This window comes from Polypterus senegalus, chromosome 4, assembly GCF_016835505.1.
Source record: "Polypterus senegalus isolate Bchr_013 chromosome 4, ASM1683550v1, whole genome shotgun sequence".
NCBI classification, from domain to species: Eukaryota; Metazoa; Chordata; class Cladistia; order Polypteriformes; family Polypteridae; genus Polypterus; species Polypterus senegalus.
The window spans coordinates 73,430,430-73,455,616 of NC_053157.1; the positions used below are offsets into that span (position 1 = coordinate 73,430,430).

Genomic DNA, 25,187 nt, shown 5'->3' on the forward strand with positions numbered 1-25,187 from the left:
AAATCAGAAATATGCATTTTTGCACCCGTGTCTACACTTCTTCACTAATTATTAGTTGGATACAATTAAAGGACTAAAATGTGCAGGAAAAAGTGAATTTTAAAAAAGGTTAAAAAGAAAAGTTTACATTTAAAGATATGACAAAAATGCAAATTTCTGAATTTTGTTTACATGCAAAAATTCTAACACATATTTCTGAATGCAGAATTAGGGAAGAAAAAGAAAAAATAAACAATTAGAACATTTACAAGTAAGACTAAACAATTAGTGCAATGAAAACCCGCAGCAACGGGGATAAAACATGATTGAACTTGGCAACCGCTGCGGGAGAAACATTTTACACAAAATGTAAAGGTCATTATCAGTTTCTTATTAATGCGGTCAATTCAAAGAATTAATTATTATAAAAGCTAACTGAAACCATAAGTATGCATATAAGGATGGGAAACTATGCATCTGTGTTAATATTTCTAATTTATGTAGATAAGCGCTTATGCAGTATATTGCTATTTTTACATTAACTTAAAATACTTCAGAGGTCAGTCTGGGGTTGGGCGGTGTAATGGAGTCACGTGTTTTTGTTGTTATTTTTGTTATAATGACCGGAAAGCTCGGGACCTTTATTGAGGAGCAGGGTTTGATAAATGCTTTTATTTTGATACACAATCGCTTCTTGACAACAGGAAGCAGTTTTGCGCCGTTTTTATTGGTTCTTCCTTCCACAGGACGTTCGCGTCACGCCTCACCTATCACTCTCTACTTCCTGCCTTAGGAGAGGGTTCGCCTTTTTGTGGGATTCTTTGAACGTTAACGATGTTGGCATTCACGGGCGAAGAAAATAAAAATATATAAACGTTTCATAGGGACGAGGATCACATTAAGGAGGTAAAATAGTACACCTTGATGTATTTTACTGTCCAGGAGGTTCATGCTTTCCTTATGTGGGGAAGCTGCCGGTTTCATAGCTGAGCTGTCAGCAGTCAAATATGTAAATGTTACGTTTTTCTTTTATTTTAGATAATAAAGCGTTGCTTGTTTGACATGTATATAACAGTTTTACGCCTGTTTAAATTTGCTTTTCAGTGCATGGTGATTTAGACTAACGATCAGTACATGCATTATAATTTTATAATCATTCAAGCTGAAAACTGTTTTATTGACAAGGTTTTTCTCACTAAAATGTTACTCCTTTGAGAATTCGGTAGTTCTTTTCAATTACTAGAAATCGCTACTCTTTTGCAACCACCAAGGGAGACCGTTTATAAACCTTTTTTCTAATCCTTGATTTATTCTGAAATACTGTCTATTCTTTTTTAGGAGAAATGACTGCAATTAAGCACGCATTACAAAGAGACATTTTCACCCCCAACGATGAGCGACTCCTGAGCATTGTAAATGTGTGCAAAGCAGGGAAGAAGAAAAAAAACTGTTTCCTGTGCGCCACAGGTGATTTAATTTCATAAAATGAATTTGTCTCAATTGATCTTAACTTAAGAAGCTGTTTTTGAAATACCATTCTCTAAGTTAATATCAGTTCCACCACTCTAGCCATCATTTCCTGCACTGCTTTTCATTGCATAATCCATTGATATAAATTATCAATAATTGTTTTTGAAGTATTATTCATTTATGTCAAATATATGTAAGATGAAAAAGATACTGATCGGTGTTTTGGTTGTCAATGTATAGTTTGTTTTATTCTCTTTTTTCTAGTCTGCATCCTGGACGTTGTAAAATACACAGCTGTTAAAAGGTGTTCAATTTAATAAGTGACAGGTATAAATTGTTGCTTTGCTTTAATACAGTCCGCTGATACGATTACTTTCTAATTTTAGATATAGGATTAATTCTTAGGTTATCTAAGTAAATTATTTTTAAAGCTAGTTATCTGTGGATTGAGTGTCTGTTTCAGGGGTGGCCAATTCTGATCCTGGAGAAAAACAGTGGCGGAAGACAGGTTTTCATTCAAACTATTTTCTTAATTAGTGACTAGTTTTTGCTACTAATCAACTTCATTTAATTTATTTGCTATTTTAGACTCGCACCCTTTAAATCAGGGTTGAGCAACGTCGGTACTGGTGGGCCGCTGAGGCTTCAGGTTTTTGTTCGAACCCAATTGCTTCATGAGAAGTCATTCATTTCTGAGGAAGCACTTATTGCTCAAGTGACATTTTTCGGCTTCATTTTAGTTGTCTCACTCGTTAAGATTTTGAACGTATGCTTATTTTAAACAGTCTTAAACAGCAGTGTTCATCGTTTTAGCTGCTCAGTATTAGCAATAAGATGCAAATGACAAAGGAACCTGTAGTTCTACATCCAGCTTGTCTCAATTTCCACCTGTGAGTATTCATCATTCACTATTTGGTACGTACGTATAAGTACTCAGAAGAAAACTGAACAGAAAGTGATGAAATGAAAAATTACTCATCCGTTTTAGGCTTCAGATCACTTAGATGATACATTTATCATTAGAAAGGAAAAAAAATCTTATGATTTTATAACAAACTGACATGGTAAAGTTAAAACACTAACAAGCCATGAAATTAACTGAGATCTACTGGTGAGAGTTGGCTTCTAATTTAGCAACTGTGTTGAAACAAAAACCTTCGGCCACTACGTCTCTTCAGGATCAGAGTGTGCCATCCCTGGTCTATTTGCTTATGAAAATCCTATATAACATTGAAATATAAAAAAATATGTTTTACAATGAAGGTTTACAACATCTTCTGTTTTTGGAACAAGTCAGTATTTTGTGGAGCCCATTGGCTTTGGAACACTGTTGGTTAATGTCTAAGTGGTCGAATGGTAAATTCTTCCTAGCCTCTTGCAGGTTTTATAATAACTATTCTTTTGACTGTGGCTGTTTTTTTATTGTTTTCTCCATACAAGTGATCCATAAAGCTTCAGTTATGTTGAGGCTGAAGCAATAAGGGTAGCCAGTCTACAAAAGTTAATGTTCAGTCCTGCTCTGAGTAGGGCCTAACCATATTTGCAAGTTGTTTAGTGTACATATTTTGCTCAAAGTTTGTTTTTTGCCAATTAAACATTTTCCCAAATATATGGTATATAGATGAATAAACATCTGTTTATGTTTCTCACTTGGCCATCATTCCTTTGTGTTTTTTTTCCTCCCCTAAATCCTCTACACAATTGATTGAAATGCACTCTCAGACCATGACAGAGCTGCTGTGATGCTTTATAGAAGGCTGCAGACAGACATCAAATTGCCTCTTCCCAACTGTTCTAAAATGCTGGTGTCTTTCTGCACATTCTGATTAAAATACTTAGCTTGCTCTTGCCTTTTACAATAGACGTGAACGGTACCAAGGCCCCAACATCCAAATCACTGCCTTACAAGTTATTTTATACATCTACTGTGAGGCAGCAAAGGGTTTGATTTAAGAAAATCTGCATTCATGTTTCTGAGGTGTGCTTGTGACAAAAAACATATAGTTTCCAGTTTACTTTTGATCACAGTTTTTTGGTTGTATTTTCTTTAGGTAAGGATATATCTCCTCTTTGCTCGTCTGCAACACACTACTCCCCAAACCCCACAAATTTACAAAGCTTTGACTCTGCAATTCTGTTTCATCAGCAGTTATATGGCCTGTGAAAACGAACAGATGCATGCTTAAATCGCATACTTTTCATCTATTGCATTCTGGGTTGTTTGTTTACTTCGCTTGTGAAAGGAGATTCATACCAAGTTACGGTGTGGTGGTGGAGAGCACACACAAGAGTTTTATTTTACTTTGTACACATAACAATAAGTCTGAAGTGAACTGATTACACTGAATTATATATATATATAATTTTTTAATAAATATATTTTAATTAATATATAAATAATTTTTTTTTTTTTTTTAAAGTAAGTTCATAGGGCCAATTAACATTCGCCATTATGCACTTTCCATGGTGCATGCCTGATGAAAAACATGCTGAGAGCGTAATAGAGTCAAACCACGATGAAACTGATGGAAGCTCCACAAACCATTTATCAAATTTTATACAGCATGCCGAGTCAAGCTAGCTGCGGATTTGGTTATAACAGAAGACACAATTTTTGACTAAGTAAACTCACTGACACTAATACCAATCAATTTAAAAAGACATGGGAGAACATGCAGACTACATGCAGATCCTAGTGCTGTGAGGCAAGAATGACAGTTCTTTGTTATCTCTCTGGCTATGCCAAAACATATGTACTAACCTTTGTGACTTTAATGTGATCAAAAAAAGTATACATATATCATCTGTTCAGTTTTTGTCACTTGATTGCATGCTATGCACATGCTCAATATTTCTCTCACTAGGCCACTGAAACACAAGCATGTATGATAATGTTTTTTATACTGTACACTATCAATGTTTATTCATATTTATTGAAAGGTTATGCAGGGTTTTCACAGTTAAATAAAAACACACTGCCATGATAATTAGCCTTGTATATTCACACTGCCACACCCAAAAAATGTATGTTGATTTGTGGACAAAATAGTCTGATAATGATGCCCTTTTTTGCATGCATTGTAGTAAGCTAAAAGCCTGGATAACTAAAGTTAATTATTCTGGCTGACTTTTCTTTTTCATGACTTTCTATGGCTAGTTTTATTTTTAAGTGAGGATTATGTGAGCCTGGCACCTTATTGACAAAGTGACTTGACTAATTAGTCAAAAGGTCAGCATGGAACAGTCCATATAGTAGCTCCATGAATATTTTACAATACAGTCAAACCGATTCTACTGTACAATAATATAAAATCATGTACATTAAGCCATACAGTTATGATGTACACAATGTTAAATGAACAGAAAGAGAATAAAGTGCACAACTTTAATAATTCATTTCAAAATTAAACATGTTGCATCTAATGAAGTGAGCAAGTTTTATAGACGGCTAGATTGGTAAAGGGTGGCTAAAAGACTTGTGGTTTGTGTGTTTGTTTCTTTCTCTTCATCGTTTAGTATGTTCTCAGATTGGGCAAACAAGCTGTCATCCATTTTATAAATTATAACTTACACATTTCTTTGAGAGTGTGCATGTATGTGCACATGCACCCACTTTTTCATACCTCCATGGTTCCATACATGTACAGTATATTTAAATAAATTATGTATCTCAAAAATGTTGCAAATCTATAGGCCTCATCCCATGACTAAATAGAATGAAAAAGTTCTAGTTAAACAATTTCTGCAGTAGTTATCTTTGAATATTGGTCAGGGAGTTGTTCAAGGATATTGAGATAAGTACTAGACCAAAAACAATATAGTATAGCATAGTATCAGAATCCAAACTTGTTAGGGAATTTTTCATAGCATCACGAATCTTCCATTTACATGGAATTATAAAATATTTTCTGTTTAATTCTCCCAGTTGAAATTTGTTTTTAATTCAGTACTAGATGTATTACCCAATTTTACCCAGAAAATGTACTAAAACAATAATAATACACCTATCCTTGTTCTTTAAAGTTGGCCATGAAATTGTCTTTGGTTATTCTTTTTGCAGCAAATGATGTCATCTGAAGTACACTATTATTATTATTTTTTTTATAATATTGAGAAAATGAACAGAGTCCAGGTATAAACTAAATACTTATTAAACTGTTAATAGGCTCTGGTATGTCTTCAAAAGGTTATAGTTTGATATTCCACTTTTGCAATGCATTCCATTTGGTTTATCAGTCAATTTCAGTGCACAACAATATGGATATTTAACGTTCATGCACCCTATAAGAATTTCTTTATTAGATTCATTACTCATTATTCATTTGGTTAAATCCATAATTCCAATTTTTGAGTCAAGGCAAAAGTCTTTCTTGATTTGCATGTTGAAAAGAAGTTTCTGTGTTCATATCAATGTGTTCAGAGGTATATTTTAGTAACAACAGCTTTGTGAATTTCTGATGACGTCCACATTTTTTTTCATATTTAGTAACTGCATGTGTGTTCACTTGAATTTTTTGTGTATATGTTGCAATCACAAGTCTGTTGCTTTCGGAATGTTTTATACATATCTAGTGACAGATTTTTTTTAAAATTGATTTTGTTTAGTATTGTCTGTATATCTAGTATGGTGCTTTTGTTTTTATGTTTAATTAATGTGGTTTTGAGATAATTAAGTCAAATCAAATAAACAACAGCAACATTTTTATTTCACATTTTCATACATGCAGTGTAGCTCAAAGTGCTGTACAAGATAACAAAGCAATAGTTATATGAAATGAACAACAAAAAAGATTAGGCAAAGATATTAATGAAAAAGAAACAAAGGGATATTGTAAGGTCAGAGGGCTGAGAGCGTAGAAAAAAAAGAAAAAAAAATCCAGTTAGGCTGGACAAAAATATAAAATCTGCAGGGGTTCCATGGCCACTGGGCATTCTAGTTAAAATAAATGGTCTTAAATCAGACCTCTTTGTTTTCAGGTTTAACATGATAGTATTTGATGATATTCATCTTGTGGATAGTTGAAATAGCCGCATTCAATCCATCAACACAGAGGGCTGCATAACGCTTTGATCGGGTGGGGGCGGTACAAATCGCCAACACAGAAGAACTGAAAAAGACAGCAGAGAATAGTACAGGTTAGTACAGATTGCGGAACCTTGAAGAATATAATTCAATGCCCATATAGTCTATCAAGAATACAACTAAAATGTAGCTGTGAAAAAGTCATATTAAAATAATGTGTTTTTTTTTTTTTTTTAAATAAATGATCCACAGTACTAGCCTGGTACATTTCAGTTTTGGATACATAACAGCAAAAGGCCATCTCACCACCTCTTTTAGGTTTGGCTCTTGGAATTGCTAGCAAACCATCATATTAAGAGGCAAGCTTACGACTTGGGGTGTAGGGAGACAGGCACTGCAAAATAGAGGACAGCACAAGATTATTTAAGGATTTGTAGATCGTTAGTAGCATTTTAAAGTCCAATTCTGAATGACACAGGTAACCAATGTAATGACGCTATAACTAGTGACATTTGCTCAGATTTTCTTTCTCTAGTTAAGATTCTGGCTGCTGCATTCTACACTAATTGCAGCTGATTGTCTTTCTTAGCTAGTCCTGTTAGTAATGCATTACTGTAATCTAGTCGACTAAAAACAAAGCAAAAATAAATGAGAATGTACTTGATTGCAATGTTTGGTGTAATACTGCAGGGAGGGCTCCACCTGGCGGCTTGGGGGTATTGGCCGGGATAAATGGCCGGCCATATACCACACTCGTTTAAAACGGTAGGCAGTTATTGCTAAACTATACAAATTTCATGCAGTGTTTTTACTTTTAGTTCAAAATGAATTGATACTGAAGAAAACACAGTTAAGTGGTGAAAGCTTACTCAACAAACTTTAAGAGAAAATGCTTCATAACCTTGCATGAGAAACCATTCATACTAATGCAAATACTACAGACTCTCTAATAGACTTGGTTCCTAATAATAACATATTCACATTAGAGATGCTCAGTCCAATGGTAATCTGTATTTCTTTTAAATTCCTTCAGCTTAAAAGTTATAAAAAATTAAGATTTTCTAAAAAGACTCCAACGTGCTCTTCAGTTCTTGAGTGACTATTTATTTAATATCTTTGAAAGTGGGGAGACATGGCCTCTCCTGGAATTTTAGGTTTATTATTTATTATTTTGTATCTTTAGCCAGATCTTTAGTCTCAGAGATCATTAGATGGGCAGTCCACCTTCATGGTGTTGTAAAGAGGTCACTTAACAAATTAATTTAAAAATTTGTTTAATATTATAATAGTTTGGTGCCTCAAGGTTTTCCTGTCCCAAAACCAACCCCACTTCTGCATGATTTGTAGCTACCCTTTCATGTAGGCTAGTATCTTTTTGTATTATGCAGTGGTAACAATTTTTATTTTTTTCTTTTCCTCAAATAATAATGACACAATCTCTGGCTTTAGCAATTGTTCTTGAACACCTTTACAGTTGGATGACATGTATAAGTATTTTATTTATTGATAGTATGGCATTTATATTTGTAAGACATCTTTTTACTGGCATATTTAACTGAATCCTAATTTTCTTACTGGGGATCACTACAATATCAACCTGTAATTGAGATTGTTTCATATTGGAGAGATTTCTTTGTTCAAATATATTTAAATATGGATTCAACCTTTGGGGAATATACATGTTCAAGTATGAGGCTTGCAACACTTACAATAGTGTGTCTCCTGAAATTATTTTATAGAGTGAATACTCTTTGGCTTTCATATAAATAAGAGGTATTTAACTACCTACAAATGTTTAAATTAATAATAAATTAAAGATCCATTAATACTAACTTTTTTGCCTGTTTGTTAATAGTGTTTTGTGTGACTCATGGCATTTTTATTTCCTTTTTAAGCCCCAGAAAGTAATTTATATGTTTATAGAATGTACACTGCCATTTGAAAGACATTTGTGAAGATTGTAATACCCAAAAAAAATTACAAGTTCCTCTTAAAACCCACACTGTATTTGCATTCTGCACATGCTTCCTTAAAATTACTTTCGTTTATTTTGCATTGAACTGCATGCTCTCAGACACAACTCAAAGGAGAAAGTGAAGGACAAATCTCTAAAACATAATAGAGAAAAATGCACTTTTAATGCTGGTTTAAATTCAGACATATAAGCAAACCTAGATAAAAGGAGCATGTCTTCATCTTCAAAACAAGGGTACTACAAGAATTTGGGCATGTATTGTGTCTGGTGCTCAGTTCTTTGCTTTTTAGCTATGTCCAAGTGACTTTCAACAGTACAGTCGTCCTTGGATTCCTTATCATATTGTTAGCCATTCATTTTCCAACCCGCTGTATCCTAACACAGGGTCACAGGGAGTTTGCTGGAGCCAATCCCAACCAACACAGGGCACAAGACAGGAACAAATCCCGGGCAGGGCACCAGCCCACCACAGGGCACACACACGCACACACAACAAGCACGCACTAGGGACAATTTAGGATCGCCAATGCACCTAACCTGCATGTCTTTGGACTGTGGGAGAAAACCGGAGCACCCGGAGGAAACCCACGCAGACACGGGGGGGGGAACATGCAAACTCCATGCAGGGAGGAACCAGGAAGCGAACCCAGGTGTCCTTACTGCGAGGCAGCAGTGCTACCACTGCGCCACTGTGCTGCCCACTATGAAACACAACAGTTCACACCAAACTTGAAAACTTCCTTCATTAGTTTTCTTCTTCATGCCATGCCTTTTGAGTGTTTTTGTCAGTTTCATGATCAGTAAAATTCTTAATAATATGGTGAACTGTGAAAACGGAAACACCAAGGTCTCTGGAGAAGTCCTTGTACATTTTTATGTTATCTTCAGCATTACCAGTAGGGATCAGAGAATGTTTTAAGTGTTCTAACCATTATTCATTCGTTAATTTGTGTCATGTGACCATTAAGTTCTTCAACCGTAAAGGATGGGGTTGACTAAACTTTGCCTGTCATTGTAAACAGTTGCATTGTTGATTGTAAGTTGGGGTGGATAAAAGTATCATGGAGAAAATAAAGGTTTTTGTGTTATTGCATGTATCTACTTGAGTTTGTGTGGGTTTTTTTTTTGGGTTTTTTTTTTTAAATCCTTGTAATCTTCAAAAAAGTTGCTATCCTATGTTTTTGTTGTTTTTCCCTGTTTAGTAACCACAGAGCGGCCAGTTCAAGTCAGAGTGGTCAAAGTTAAGAAGTCTGATAAAGGAGATTTCTACAAAAGGCAGACAGCATGGGAGCTGAGAGATCTGGCCATTGTAGATGCTAAGGATGCTAACAAGGTAATCTGTAAATACTTTTTATGTGAAGAGTATAATAAATGAAAAATTAGCAAAAGTTTCATGTTTCATAGAAGGTAGTTTAAGGTTAAAAAATTTCTTTATGACTTTAGCTGTACCCATTCCCTTTGCCTTACATCGCTTTGGAATAGTGTTCAATATCATACAGAGATTTTTCAAAGTTGATCAATCTATCAATGTTTAATAATAATCCATAGAATTCACTGTCACCCTTTACTGAGTAAACCAGGATACTTTTCTAAATAAACAGTACATGCAAAAACTTTCAAGTTGCAGGACAAACTGTACCTAAACAAAGAACAATAAAACAGTATGAAGGAGTAGACATATTGTGTACCCTAAGATTACAGTATAGTAGAATTAGGATTAGTAAAGTTGCTACAGAGGAATGGGGTGATAATATACATATAGCCAAAGTAAATCTTTAAAAAGCAATCATTGGAGCTTTACAGAGAGACCTGGGAGGAAATGTCCATATTATAAGAGATATTGAGTTGAATGAACATTTAACAAGAGGTGCAAAATGAGTCTCTGGTTATCTGGTAGACTTGTTAAGGTGCAAGAAACTTGGACAGATGATCTGAGGTATTGAAATTCACACTTTTGTATACCAAAAGGAAAGTTCTCAACATAATCCAGTACCATACCTGGAGCAGAATGAAGCATTGATTTACTCTTTGTTTTTGTTCTAAGTTCAAACTGTGGAAACAACATTGTTTCAGTCAGTTTTCAGTAAGGTGCTATAAAAATGTATACACTTGCAAAAATGAAAAACTGAAATACAAAGTAGAATCTATAGTCTCCTGCAATAAGCACATATCTTTTAATGGTTTTCTAGATTAATTTAATATACCCTTTAGGAGTGTATATTGCGTTCTTACAGATTTTTTGGCTAATGTCCTATTTCAAAATGTATTATTCCTGACACTTTATCATCACTTTTCTGTATACTTATTAAGCAAGTTCTTTCTTCACAAATTCTCCATGAAGCAATGTTGTGTTAAATGGAATAGGCTAGTTTGCCCTGCATATGTAAATTATGAGGCACAGCATTGATCTGTAAATAAAAAAAAAACAAACTAGTAAATCCTGATTTGTAAAACTGTGCCTGTTTACAAATATAGTTGTTTCAAAACAGACCTTTGATGTTAATTTAGTTATGCTGACCTGTTTTGTAGATCCCTTTGGATAAAAGTGTCTGATAAATAAATACAGATAAATGTATATTTAAATGATTTTCTGTTAAAAAATAGTAGCAATTTGTAGGTCAGCACTGCACAAGAAGGTAGATGACAAGTTAAGGTACAGTGCATCTGGAAAGTATTCACAGCGCATCACTTTTTCCACATTTTGTTATGTTACAGCCTTATCCCAAAATGGATTAAATTAATTTTTTCCCTCAGAATTCTACACACAACACCCCATAATGACAACGTGAAAAAAGTTTACTTGAGGTTTTTGCAAGTTTATTAAAAATAAAAAAACTGAGAAATCACATGTACATAAGTATCCACAGCCTTTGCTCAATACTTTGTCGATGCGCCTTTGGCAGCAATTACAGTCTCAAGTCTTTTTGAATATGATGCCACAAGCTTGACACACCTATCCTTGGCCAGTTTCGCCCATTCCTCTTTGCAGCACCTTTCAAGCTCTATCAGGTTGGATGGGAAGCGTCGGTGCACACCCATTTTTAGATCTCTCCAGAGATGTTCAATTGGATTCAAGTCTGGGCTCTGGGTGGGCCACTCAAGGACATTCACAGAGTTGTCCTGAAGCCACTCCTTCGATATCTTGGCTGTGTGCTTAGGGTCGTTGTCCTGCTGAAAGATGAACCGTCGCCCCACTTGTTGTTACACTTGTTGTGTAAGAATGTTTCCGCATTCAAATCGCAATGTATAAAACCTAAACTTGGCGTAAAACCACGCACATTTCCACGGTACCTCATACCCTGGCGTACACAAGTTCTCCGCTCGGTTTTGCAGACTGGCGGCACCCAGCGTCAAAGTAGTGCTGCTGTTCTTGTGTGGTTATCCTTTCTTTTTCATATCCACATCCCTGATGCGGCTTTATAAATACACTGAAATTAACCGTATATTGTTTATTAGTTTAATGCATCTGATTGTAATTAACCTGTAACAATATGTATAATGGTCCATGGAATGGTCAAACTATTCTAAATACAATAGTTGCTTTAGCGTTGTTACTCTCACTGCACCTTCTTCTTTTTCTTTCAGCTGCTCCTGTTAGGGGTTGCCACAGCGGATCATCTTTTTCCATATTACTCTCACTGCACCACTCAGAGTATTTATATCACTGTATGTCTAAAGAAGATCTAAAGAAGCTGAGAAAGAGAATTATCGGTATACAGCATCAAGCACACTCTGCCTTAGCCATGCTGTCTATTGAACTGCTTTCACACAGCAAACGTTTCAAAGCCATTCCTGAAACGGACCTCGCGGTTCAGAAACAGTTTCATCTGTCCAGTCTTTGTCTTTTGGCAGACTTTTCTAAATTTACAAAATATTCCCGTGGCTTGGAAGATAGATCTAAATGTATATTATCCAAGTGCATCTTTAACTGACTGTTTTTGAAAGATTCTGCAGTGAGTACTTTCAAACATACAACAAACTGTGGTTTCTTTATTCTCTTTTCTTCTATTTGCGTGAATCCATAATTGAGGTACTCTTCATGGTATACTCTCTTCCTATTTGAAGCCATCTGAAAAGTTAAAAATCATCCGTGGTTATCTGTTGAGCGTACTTCGGTTAAATTAAGGCCTTTTCATTTATTAATAGTTTAACTTTTGTTAATAAAACATTGTTACCTTGCTTTTCAAAATTTTAACCAGAAATATTATTTAGGTGTGCAAAACGACTAGATTAGAATGGTGTACATATATCAGCAACACATGTGATCATATCAGTATTCAAACACCTTGCTATGCTCCCGTACGCTGTTCATGCAGTTACAAAATCGGACACCAGAATACACAAATGTAGCATACATGTATGCCAGTGCTGCGCTGTGAGGGATGACTGTACTAAGCTAGTTTCAGTGGTCATGTAGAAGTTTAAATTACTAAAATAATGTTTTCACATTTCATTTAATTTTTTATAGTGTATATAATTTTTATTTAGGTTAATTGAGTCTCCGTTAGCCCCGAGAGTTTTGTTTTTACCCCATTTGGGGTAAATTACCCCAGTTTGCCGACCACTGGTCTGAGAAGAAGAATTAATGGTGGACTCTGATGATATTATGCAACTGGTAGAATAAAATTAAGGTTAACTTTTATGTATAACAATAAAAATCTTTTGTAAACAGTGGTGGAATTATTTGACGTAGTCCTCTTGAGGGAATTGCATTCCTTCAGTTGTTCTTGAGATTAATCATTTTATTATGGTTTTGTGGAAAAATCTATTTATTTAAGTACCTTTGGCGTATTTAACTTGATCTTTTAGGTTGGAGGGAGTGTCATAAATATATGAATGAATATTTGAATTTGTTGTATGAATATTCAGATGTTTATGGTTACTACACCTGAAGTCTCATTTTTTTCAGTAATTATTTTAAACTTGTGTCTTGGGAACTCTCCCTACAAGACTATGTGTTTGGGAGTTTTTTGTTTTCTTAGGGAGACAAAGCTGGGTCCTGTCAAAGAAAGGGCATGTTAAAGCCCTTTGTGGCACTCCTGTGTGGTTCTGGGCTATACAAGAATTAAATTGTTGTTTGCTGGTGTAAAGGCATAAATAAGTTCTGTAAGAAAATGTAGAGATAAACCATTAGTAGCAATACAAGTGTAGAAACTAAAATTAAAGCTCTCCAGGATTAATATTAAAAATGAAAATTGATGGATGTTTACAAAAATGCAAGGCTTTCATAAGTTGTTTTGCTGTTATTTTTTTTAGTATTCTTTGTTTTAATTTAATTTACTTTTTCATGAATACAAAACTTTCAGAGACAAAAAACAGGCATTTTTTTTAATAAGTATTCTGGCTTTCCATCCCACTTCTAAAGCATGTGGGTTAATTTTATTCCCATTTCTACCTTAATTATGTGGGTGTGGGTGTGGGTGTGTGTGAATGCGAATGCGCCCTGTTCAAGCCTGTTTCTTGTCTTGTGTTCAGTATTAAGGTAATACAATAGGCTCTGGATTGTTTGTTTGTTTTTTTTTTTGTCTTGTATGTTAAAATGCAAAAATCCATTTTTCAAAAATTAAGAGTTTTCAGACACAAAGTTTAAATTGTATTACAGATTTATTTGTAGTATCAATCGTAGCATAAATAGTTATATTTTGTATAAAACATTATTTCTTCTTTTGGCCAGGAAAATCCAGAATTTGATCTTCATTTTGACAAAGTTTATAAGTGGGTTGCTAGCAGCACTGCTGAGAAAAATTCCTTTATTTCATGCATATGGAAGCTCAGCCAGAGATACCTGCGGAAGAAAATTGAATTTGCCAATGTTAGCTCTCAGCTACTGGAAGGTGAGATACACTATGTTTTTGTGCTTTCACCTATGAGTATTTGTTTTTGTACCTTAAAAATTTGCAGTGCTTGGTGCTTTTGTATGATGAAATTTCATCCTTGGATCTGTTGATATTTTGTACATATTGTCAATTTAATTAAAGTTTTCATAATCCCAAGAAGATAATCTGATTGGGCTATAGGACTGTTATCATTAGAGCAGGACATTACATTATATGAAAAACACATTTATTTTTATATGTAATACTTAATACTTAACACAGACACATATGCTATATAAAAACAAAGTTAATCCATCTTAAGCATGTAACGTTAAATGCCTACCAGTGATATTCCCTATAAAGATAAGTTACATCTGCAGCTATTTATAAGAGTATGGCTTATTATTGAAATTAAATATTTGAAAAGATCACCTTTTTCATTGGTAACTTGAACCTCAATGCCTAATGTTACAAACTGGAATTCTGAATGTAATATATGAGTATGCTTTTAAAGGAATCATTACACTTTCAGCATTTGTTGTTTGTGAAGTGGTTAATCTATGTGCCTATTGGATCCTTGTGGTTTTGTTGATTCAACTTACAGTTTGGTTTATAGCAATTTGTTTGAATGAAACATTTCCAAAGCAATTTAAAGTAGTTAATTTGATTCTGCATGTGATTATTGTAAAAATTGCTTAATAAAGAGTATTAAGTAGGTTAGATTTTTTGTGACAGACATGGTGCTGACATCACTTCATGTAGTTTGCATCTGTATTCTAGTTGAAAATCAGTGATTCTCTTCTCTTTTAATAAATTTCAGTTATTTCTAATACCTGGGGCCTCATGTATAAAGGGTGCGTACACATAAAAATGTTGCATATACCCATTTCCATGCTCACTTCGAGATATATAAAAACTAAACTTGGCATAAAGCCGCGCATCTTCTCATGCCAGCCTTACCCTGTGCGTACGCAAGTTTCAAGTCGGTTATACAAACTAGCAGCACCCAGCATCAAAGCAGTGCTACTTTCTGCGTGGTTTCCCGTTCCTTTTTAGATTTACATCCCTAAGGTGACTTTATCAAATACACTGAAATTAACCGCATATCGTTTATAAATTTAAGGCATCTGATTGTAATCAGCCTTTAACAATATAATAGTCCACAGAATAGCCAAATTTTTCTGAATACCTTAGCTGCTTTAAAGTTGTTACTTTCAGTGCACCACTCAGAGTATTTTAACACTTTCAGTGCACCACTCAGAGTATTTTAACCCACTATATCTGAGTGTGGAATCGCACCTGTACAGTATCAAGAGCGCATAGGATTATCGGAATACAGCTTCTACACTGGAGAAAATCTATAGCACACAATGCCTCAGCCATGCGCACAGTCTATTTGAACTTCACCCATTCGACAAATGCTTTAGAGCCTTTCCTGCACGAACCTCCATGTTCAGAAATACCCTCATCCCAAGAATTATAAACACACTCAATCAGTCCATCAAGTGCTCCCAGTAGAACTGTTTGTACTTACAATTTTAATTACCTCAATGTAAACTTGCATTACAGTTGTAATATTACACAACCTGAGCCACTGTATGAACTGTTTGAACTACCTGCACTTTATGTACATGTATATTGTATTTATGCTTCCATATTGTGTATTTTTCATTGTTTTTTATCTACTTCTTCTTATTATTTTATAGGAAAACTAGCAAAATACCTGTGCTTCGCAGCGGCAAAGTACTGCCTTAAGATTTTTATTAAGAAGAAAATTAAACCTTTTTAAACTGAGGGAAAATATACCAATAATTATTTGTTAAGGATCTCTTTGTATACCACATTGTGAGTTCGGCCCTCCGGTTGTAATATGACCAAGCTGTGCGCTGAGCTTACTCTTGAGCATGCAATGTACAGTTGGCCATGTGAACAGTAATCTTGTTTCAACTCTCACAGCTTGGATTGCTGCTGTCATAATCGGTTTGAGTTTCATGGTTTGCTTCAAATACGACAGTATTTGTAGGACTTGTGTTGAAGAGACATTCGCCATCTGTCAAGCGTTGTAAGTATACAACCGGTTTCATTGATAACTGCACATCCAGCTTTTGAGAGTTTAAACATTCATAAACATCAAAGTGTCCACTACTGAAATCGTCATCTGTGAATCTAAGATGTTTAAGAGGCATTGGCGATTGTCCAAAGGTGTAAAATATTTGGCTATTTCGGTACACTTTAAAGCGACAACCGAACAACTCGGCGGCAGCCATCAACTCGCATGCAGAACCATAGGTGAAGGGGTTAAGCATTTCACTCTTATAGTGCTCCTGTGTAGTATAATTATCTCCCATCCGTCATCAGTCCACACTTTGAACCTGTCCCAGTCATTCAATACATAAGACACAATGTTTCTCCAGATATCAAGAGTGAGCCTGATATGGCCGTGCAATATGTAACACAGAGAATGGAAAGGATAGGTGCTATCTCCAGGCATGGAAACCACTCAGAAAGTGACAGTTCTTTGATCGATGGTGATCACCTCGATAGACATGTTAATGCGGGTACGGTTGGAATGATAAAGGAAATGGGTACCTGAACAATGTAAAGTAAGTCTAAAATACCTACACAATAACTATAATCGTAATAAACGAACAATAAAACTGCGGAGAAGCCGTGGATTAAATAAAAAGGCTGTAGTTATCAGCAGAGAGACGTGAATCCCGTGGCGAAGCAAGCAAGGAAGGGAATGAAGAGACTGGAGCGACGGACGGCCTTATATAAGCAGGCAGCCAACAACGTGGCAGGCGTTGGGATGGGGGGACCCAACGGCGCCTCACACGGTGACTGAGCTGCAGGCTATGGACATATATATGTACGTAAGTAGGGTTCAGTTAGCGTTGGGAACCCACGTACCAAATTTCTTAAAGATGGGCCCATAAGTAACAAAGACTGTTGAAAAGTTCAATATGGCTGACAGTGGCATCATACCACCGAAATAAGTATGTACATTGGTTTCAGTTAGCGCAGGGAAGCCGTCTACCAAATTTCGTGAAGATGTGGCCATAAATAAGAAAGTTCAGCATGGCGGACGTTGTTGACCGTTATGCGTAGAATTTCGGAATTAAACCTGCTTAACTTTTGTAAGTAAGCTGTAAGGAATAAGCCTGCCAAATTTCAGCCTTCTACCTACACTGGAAGTTGGAGAATTAGTGATGAGTGAGAGAGTCAGTCAGTGAGGGCTTTGCCTTTTATTAGTATAGATAAGTTTATGGAGGATTTGCATATTGAATCTCATTGTACCAATCAATAACAACAAAGAAATTCAATAGAAGAGAGCACATATTTACAGATGATGATGACTGGCTCCAAGTTTTCTTGGAGCTCTTGATGTCATTTTTAAGATGAAATGCATTAAAGTATGTATATTACATTATACAGATACATTTTTAACTAAATAATGAGTACTGTTAATAATTAAATGTGTAGGCACAGTGACGCAGCAGTAGCGATGATCTGGCGCCCCGTATTGGGATTGGTCTTACCTTACACTGTATGCTTGTTGGGACTGGCGCAACCCTGGCTGGATAGATGGATGGAGTAATTAAACATATACTACAAAGATATTTCAGTTTGCCTTAAAAGTTGTGAAGAATCAGCATTCTATGCTTACATATGGTTTGACATTTCAGAGCTTATTGTGTGGCGATTAGTTACATGGAGAAAGAAAAGGAAGGACAGGAATTGGGGGATTTGTACGTTTGAAAGAGACAGTACTGCTGCATTAAATTATTTCATCAAGGGTCGTGGCAGGAACAATCTCTGGACAGGGTGCCAGCTCATCGCAACCACTGCTACACAGTGTACCCATATTTAATACATGCTTTAATTCGTTTGATCATGAAAATGATATCAGGTATACATCTTAGTATTTAAATTGTTCAGAGAGCTATAATATCATAAATGTAATGTATTCTGTGTCCTGTTGGCTTAAGAGAAAGCACGATTAAGAAACGCGTAGCGAGTCACACACATAGAGCACATAGAAGAACACATACAATACGAAGCATTTAACGTGCTACTTTAGTTAAGATAAGATCTGAAAACTCTAATAAATTTAACATTGATTTTAAAATTAAGTTTACGCTCTTCTACTTTAATAACAAAATAACCTATAAGAATAAAATATTTGATATCTGACCACTTTTTTTTTTTTTTTTTGGGCACTGTGCGACTTTCTGAACTTGAAATTTTGAGTGTCTCCGCCACTCAATATCACTCGATTAACTTGGTTGTTGTTTATACCACTGCTTAAGACAACAAATAGTACAGTTTTCCTTGCCTCCACTTTGCATTTGCTGAAATTCTTTTTTTCACGTGCTTTTGCCATTGTCTTTTAACCAAACAGTGAATGGGGGAGGTGATATTTATATTGATTTGCATATTAAAATATGCAAAATTCTGGGAGGAGTCGGTGTGAGACGGCAAGCATGTGCGCGTGCGTTACTTTTCACGCTGACCGGGATTTATGGAGCTGAACTGAATGGAACTGAATTTTTTTGTGTGTTTGCACATTTCTACTTTTGTCCGTACACCATGTTTTAGTGTGAGTTCTACAAACGCCATTATGCATGAGGCCCCTAGTCTTTCATGATTGTCGTAGTTGAGTGAGTGGTTTTAATTTTCCTATAAGAAAGACTTATACCTGGTAACAAAATCCAAGTAATTGCCAATTTCAAAATACATATTTTTTATTTGGACGCAATAAAACTTTATAGGTCCATCTATTGCTACTTGTCTTTCTATAATATTTCTTTTCTGTTTACTCTTCTTTCTAAACTTTCACTGGCCAGAACTTCCCAAAGCTGAAGGTTGGTAATAATTCACTGTTTTGTCTTCTGCTTGTGTCTGTTTCATGTGTTTTCTTATTTCTAGACTTTTGTAGGAAATATTTTCAATAGTATGAATCATACTGTTTATTTGAAAATGATTCATAGAAAAAAAACTTTATGATGTGTTCTTTGTTGTTGTCAACATTTATCTTAGTTGTAGAAATTGTGTATATTTTATTTGTTTTAAAGAGAAGTTTTTATGACTAAATATGCTGTCCATCTACTTTGTTGTGCACTTGAATTTTTTGAGGAAAAAAGAAAAAGTTAGGTAAAATGGAAAAGGACAGGAATCTGTTATTGATTGAAGATCACAGGGCATGAAAAACAAAGTCTTTGAGTTGAAATTAATCACAGGAGACATTTGCGCACACACCCACTCATACATCAGTCCAATTTACAACAACTAAATAGCATTGCGCTGCTTTGCCCCTGCCCCCCACAATTTACTCATAATTACAAATTGAATAGTTGTCTTCTTACCATGAGAAATATCTATGGGAGAGATGAATGTCATTAAAATTACTGCATAGTTTTGAAATTTATTGGTCCATAGATAAGTCAATAGAATTGTAAATGGTCACGCAGTGACTTCCAAGCCACCTCATTCAGAGGTGTAAACACTTTAGTAGATTATTTAATTAATTAAAATGTTATTTTCTGTTCCTTACATAATAGTCACAGCTTTTATTGTATGCAGAGGTAGAGATACTTGTTAAAGATCAGAAAAAGGAAATACATTACTGGTCAAAAGCTATAGAACACCTAGAACAAATAAACAATGGCACATAAAAAGTAAGTTGAGGAATCATTAAGTTTGCAAAATTGTATTCTAATTTTTGATTCATCAAAGTAGCCATCTTTTGCTAATATAACAGCCAAACTGTGGTAACCCTTGTGATTCAGAATGACAGTCACTCTGTGCAAGTCACTAACTCTATTTGGTATACCCTGAAGTAGGCTCCTTTGTAATATTCTGAAATTTCCTTTTTTTTCCATTTTTGCTAATGTAAACTTTAAATGTAAACCTCTACCAGTTTACTGCTTACCTTTTCACTATTTTAGGTAATTCATTGCATTTCAACTGATTAAATCTGAATAAAAACTGGAAAAACTGAGGAGTTCTGAAACTTTTGACCGGTAGTGTATAGTGATGATGTTTAAACAAGTTTAAGTATACTTCACTGAGTTGATACTTACTATACTATACTTGCTCAAAGCAAGTCAATTATCGGAAAAATAAATTACTTTTTTTGGTTTCTATTTTGTGCAGCAATATCTCATACATGTAGATCTGGATTTGGTTACTAGTCAGGGCCCTGTTTTTACACGTCTTCTTATACTCCAAAGCCATTTTCGTTCGGTCATATAGTCTTGATTGGCTTGGTGTAAACAAGGGCATCTTGCAATGGACTAGGCATCTCATTGCATTGGTTTGGGTTATCAGAATAATTTCAGAACAATAGAGAGAAGAATATTATTGTTGTGTTTTGGTAAATTACTTTTCTACAGCCCTAAAGGCTTGCTTTACAAAAATAATAATGGTTTTGGTTGCCCTGTTATAATGTGAGGTACCTTTTCTTGGTCCTATTCACAGGGAAGAAGTGATCAATTAATGGTTTGAAGAGCGTGGTGATAATGTTAATCAATTTGCGATGGCTGGTTCAATCTGAGTTGTCAATATAAATTAATTATAAATAAAAATTAACTAGTTCTGTGAGATTCCATGGGAATAACCAGATGCATTGTTTACCACAGCCATTCTCAAAATGTCAAACAAAATTATGCTCCATCTTTCCAGACACTTACTTAATCTACTGTATATCAAGCATATTGAAAATGTTCTGGTAGCCCAAGACCATATACACTGATGTTTATCTTAAAGGTTTAGTGCCTTTAGTGAGATTTTGTGACTGTATTTGTTTGTTCTTGGTTTACCTTGGAACAAATGAAAATGGCTCTGCTTGACAAAAAAAAAAAAACAACCTTTCACCCATCATAATCACATTGACTTGTTTGGTGCCAAGTTCATTGAACACTTCAAAGCAATACCTATCATGATCAGATGGATGTTCAGTGAAGTAAAAACTGCAGCATTCAGAGGGACCTACAGTAGTTTGCAAAAGTATTCGGCCCCCTTGAACTTTTCCACATTTTGTCACATTACAGCCACAAACATGAATCAATTTCATTGGAATTCCACGTGAAAGACCAATACAAAGTGGTGTACACGTGAGAAGTGGAACGAAAATCATAAATGATTCCAAACATTTTTTACAAATAAATAACTGCAAAGTGGGGTGTGCATAATTATTCAGCCCCCTTTGGTCTGAGTGCAGTCAGTTGCCCATAGACATTGCCTGATGAGTGCTAATGACTAAATAGAGTGCACCTGTGTGTAATCTAATGTCAGTACAAATACAGCTGCTCTGTGACGGCCTCAGAGGTTGTCTAAGAGAATATTGGGAGCAACAACACCATGAAGTCCAAAGAACACACCAGACAGGTCAGGGATAAAGTTATTGAGAAATTTAAAGGAGGCTTAGGCTACAAAAAGATTTCCAAAGCCTTGAACATCCCACGGAGCACTGTTCAAGCGATCATTCAGAAATGGAAGGAGTATGGCACAACTGTAAACCTACCAAGACAAGGCCGCCCACCTAAACTCACAGGCCGAACAAGGAGAGCACTGATCAGAAATGCAGCCAAGAGGCCCATGGTGACTCTGGACAAGCTGCAGAGATCTACAGCTCAGGTGGGGGAATCTGTCCATAGGACAACTACTAGTCGTGCACTGCACAAAGTTTGCCTTTATGGAAGAGTGGCAAGAAGAAAGCCATTGTTAACAGAAAACCATAAGAAGTCCTGTTTGCAGTTTGCCACAAGCCATGTGGGGGACACAGCAAACATGTGGAAGAAGGTGCTCTGGTCAGATGAGACCAAAATGGAACTTTTTGGCCAAAATGAAAAACGCTATGTGTGGCTGAAAACTAACACTGCACATCACTCTGAACACACCATCCCCACTGTCAAATATGGTGGTGGCAGCATCATGCTCTGGGGGTGCTTCTCTTCAGCAGGGACAGGAAGCTGGTCAGAGTTGATGGGAAGATGGATGGAGCCAAATACAGGGCAATCTTGGAAGAAAACCTCTTGGAGTCTGCAAAAGACTTGAGACTGGGGCGGAGGTTCACCTTCCAGCAGGACAATGACCCTAAACATAAAGCAAGTGCAACAATGGAATGGTTTAAAACAAAACATATCCATGTGTTAGAATGGCCCACTCAAAAGTCCAGATCTAAATCCAATCGAGAATCTGTGGCAAGATCTGAAAACTGCTATTGACAAACGCTGTCCATCTAATCTGACTGAGCTGGAGCTCTTTTGCAAAGAAGAATGGGCAAGGAATTCAGTCTCTAGATGTGCAAAGCTGGTAGAGGCATACCCTAAAACACTGGCAGCTGTAATTGCAGCAAAAGGTGGTTCTACAAAGTATTGACTCAGGGGGCTGAATAATTATGCACACCCCACTTTTCAGTTATTTATTTGTAAAAAATTTTTGGAATCATGTATGATTTTCGTTCCACTTCTCACGTGTACACCACTTTGTATTGGTCTTTCACATGAAATTCCAATAAAATTGATTCATGTTTGTGGCTGTAATGTGACAAAATGTGGAAAAGTTCAAGGGGGCCGAATACTTTTGCAAGCCACTGTAAATTGTAAGTGGCATCATCTGGAAATCTTTTCTTAAATATGAAGAAAAATAAAGCTACCTGCATTGTAATTTTCAGTGTACATAACTTTGTTTTGAAGGTGCTTCATAAAATGTTTTCCTTTTTATTTATAACATCCAACTACAAACCAGTTTAATTATAAACTTTTACTGAAATGTACACATTTAACTTTCCAGGGCATCTTTATTAATTAAATTCAAGGTCTTTTTTAAAGTTTACCCTTCATACTCCCCAGATCTGCTAAAATTGACATTATGTTAATTGTGAATTGCCTGCTGCCATTACACTAAGCGGCTTGCAATTGAGTACAGTTGTTTTTTTTTTATTTATTTATTTTTTTGTTTACAGATGATGCACTGGAGAATTAAGTAACTTGCTTAGGGTCACATGGCAAGGTATAAGCAGGAATTTAGCTAGCAACCTTCCAGTTTAAAGTCCCTTGCCTAGTATGCAAAAGGCTGTGCTAACTATTGTAGCAGAATGAGTTAGTCCAGTAGATCTCTGTCTTTATTAGTGTTTGTTTTAATTCTGTACATGAAATGTTTTCAGGAAGAAACGTTGAGGCCAGGCTCAGATATTCATACAGTTAATTTACTGGTCAAGTATGCATACTGCTTTGAATCTTACTTTTTTATAACTGATTCTCACTACTGATTTCTTTAACAGGAAATAGTAATATTTCAGTACATTGGCCAATTTTAGGATACACTCTCTACATAGGTGACTTGGCTGTTCAAAATGGGACAGATTTTTAAAAGCTTGTTGCATTCCTTAAGTAGCAATAGAAAATAACCTGCAGTTTTGTACTTGGAAACTTAATGTAATATTAACAAATTATGTTTTATATGTTGTTTACTCCATGTGGTTTGTAGTAAATTGGCAAGAAAAACCTTTATGTATTCATGAAGAAGGTAAATAAGAAACTTTCTGATAAAATGGCTATTCATGGAGACCAATTCTGTTCCACAGGAAAAAAAAAATTCAATGTAAAATTCCTACATTTTTCTTGTTGCATAATCCATGCATCAAGTCGTCCAATCAGATGTATTATGTGCTAAAAATAGTGAAATAAACACGTAAAATCTGAGCATTGCATGCAGAGGAAACGTGTTCACTCTGGACTGAGCTTTTAAATTGAAGACCTACCTTTTTCATTCATTTATTGGTTAAAAGTCTTGTCTGCAAAGGTGTAATTCCATGCATCCAGCCAACAGGTTTTTTTTTTGGAACCTGCTTACTTCATAACTATTGATCAGGAGATGTTAAATACCTCTGTGGATTTAATTAAATAACATGATAGCATAAGTGAATGGTATAGAGAAAAAATGCTTTGTTTGAAATGAAGGTACTCACTGGAATAGAGATGCTGAGGAGCATTGAACAAAAAAGCAAAAAAAAAAAAAGATGTATCTCATAATAAACTAGGTAGAAATTATATATTTTTCTGACAATGTCAGCCTATACATGTAATTGAGTACCATTTTTTTGCTTTCTAAAACTAGCCAGCTGATCAGTTGATTTTTGTGTTAAGAGCAAAAATCAATCACTTCCAGCTCTTGATCAAGTTATCAATGTGACACTTGTGCCTGTTTATGTTTATAATATATTGTGCACATTTGGTGAAGCATTTTTAACAATTCTATGCATATGCATTAAAATTTTCTTTTTAATAATCAGTCTAGATGCAGAGTATTTGTCCACAAAAAGTCTTCTTTTTATCTGTAGTTTAATTTAGATTGTGCACTTTGTGTCATACCAAGCTAGCACCCTGTTTTGCTAACAGTCTGCTAGTATTTATTTTACCATTTGTTGCCTTTAAAGTTTCACTGTGTGAGCATCATTTAGTGCAGTCACAGCCGTTCGGTAAAAGCTATTTTTTAGTCTATTTGTCCGTTTTTTTATTTTCTTGAAGCATCTGCCCGAAGGCAGCAGTTCAAACAGAGAGTGACTGGGCTGGGATGGGTGTTTATGATCCTGGCATTTTTCAGGATAGGAGAGGACATCTGATGATCTTCTGGGCAGTGGTGATGACCCTCTGGAGCGCTTTGCTCTTTGATGCAGTGCAGCTGGCAAACCACATACAAATGCAATAAGTCAATATGCTAACTATGGAGCGACAGTTGAAGGACATGAGCAGTTTTTTGGTGGAATGATTCTTCCTGAGGATCTTCAGGAAGTAAAGTCTCTACTGTGTCTTCTATACGAGCTCTGTGGTGTTAGTGCTCCAATTTAGGTCCTCCGCTATGTGCACACCCCAGAACCAGAAGTTTGAGATCCTCTCCACACAATCTTCATCACTGAAAA

At 35.5% G+C, this 25,187-nt stretch overlaps 1 protein-coding gene across 7 annotated transcripts in view; it reads left to right on the top strand.

The window, feature by feature from the left end:
- Positions 1–729: 729 nt before the first annotated feature.
- exoc1 (exocyst complex component 1) overlaps positions 730–25,187 on the top strand; it is a 75,647-nt gene continuing 51,189 nt past the window's right edge. For 2 of the 7 annotated variants that reach the window (XM_039750879.1, XM_039750881.1), the window contains exons 1-5: positions 730–885; positions 1,318–1,446; positions 9,650–9,780; positions 14,122–14,281; positions 19,111–19,128. In XM_039750879.1, the coding sequence (XP_039606813.1) occupies positions 1,323–1,446; positions 9,650–9,780; positions 14,122–14,281; positions 19,111–19,128 (433 nt within the window). In that variant the 5' untranslated portion in view covers positions 730–885; positions 1,318–1,322. The remainder of the gene's footprint in view (positions 886–1,317; positions 1,447–9,649; positions 9,781–14,121; positions 14,282–19,110; positions 19,129–25,187) is intronic. The other 5 variants (XM_039750882.1, XM_039750884.1, XM_039750883.1 and 2 more) reach the window with 3 other exon arrangements.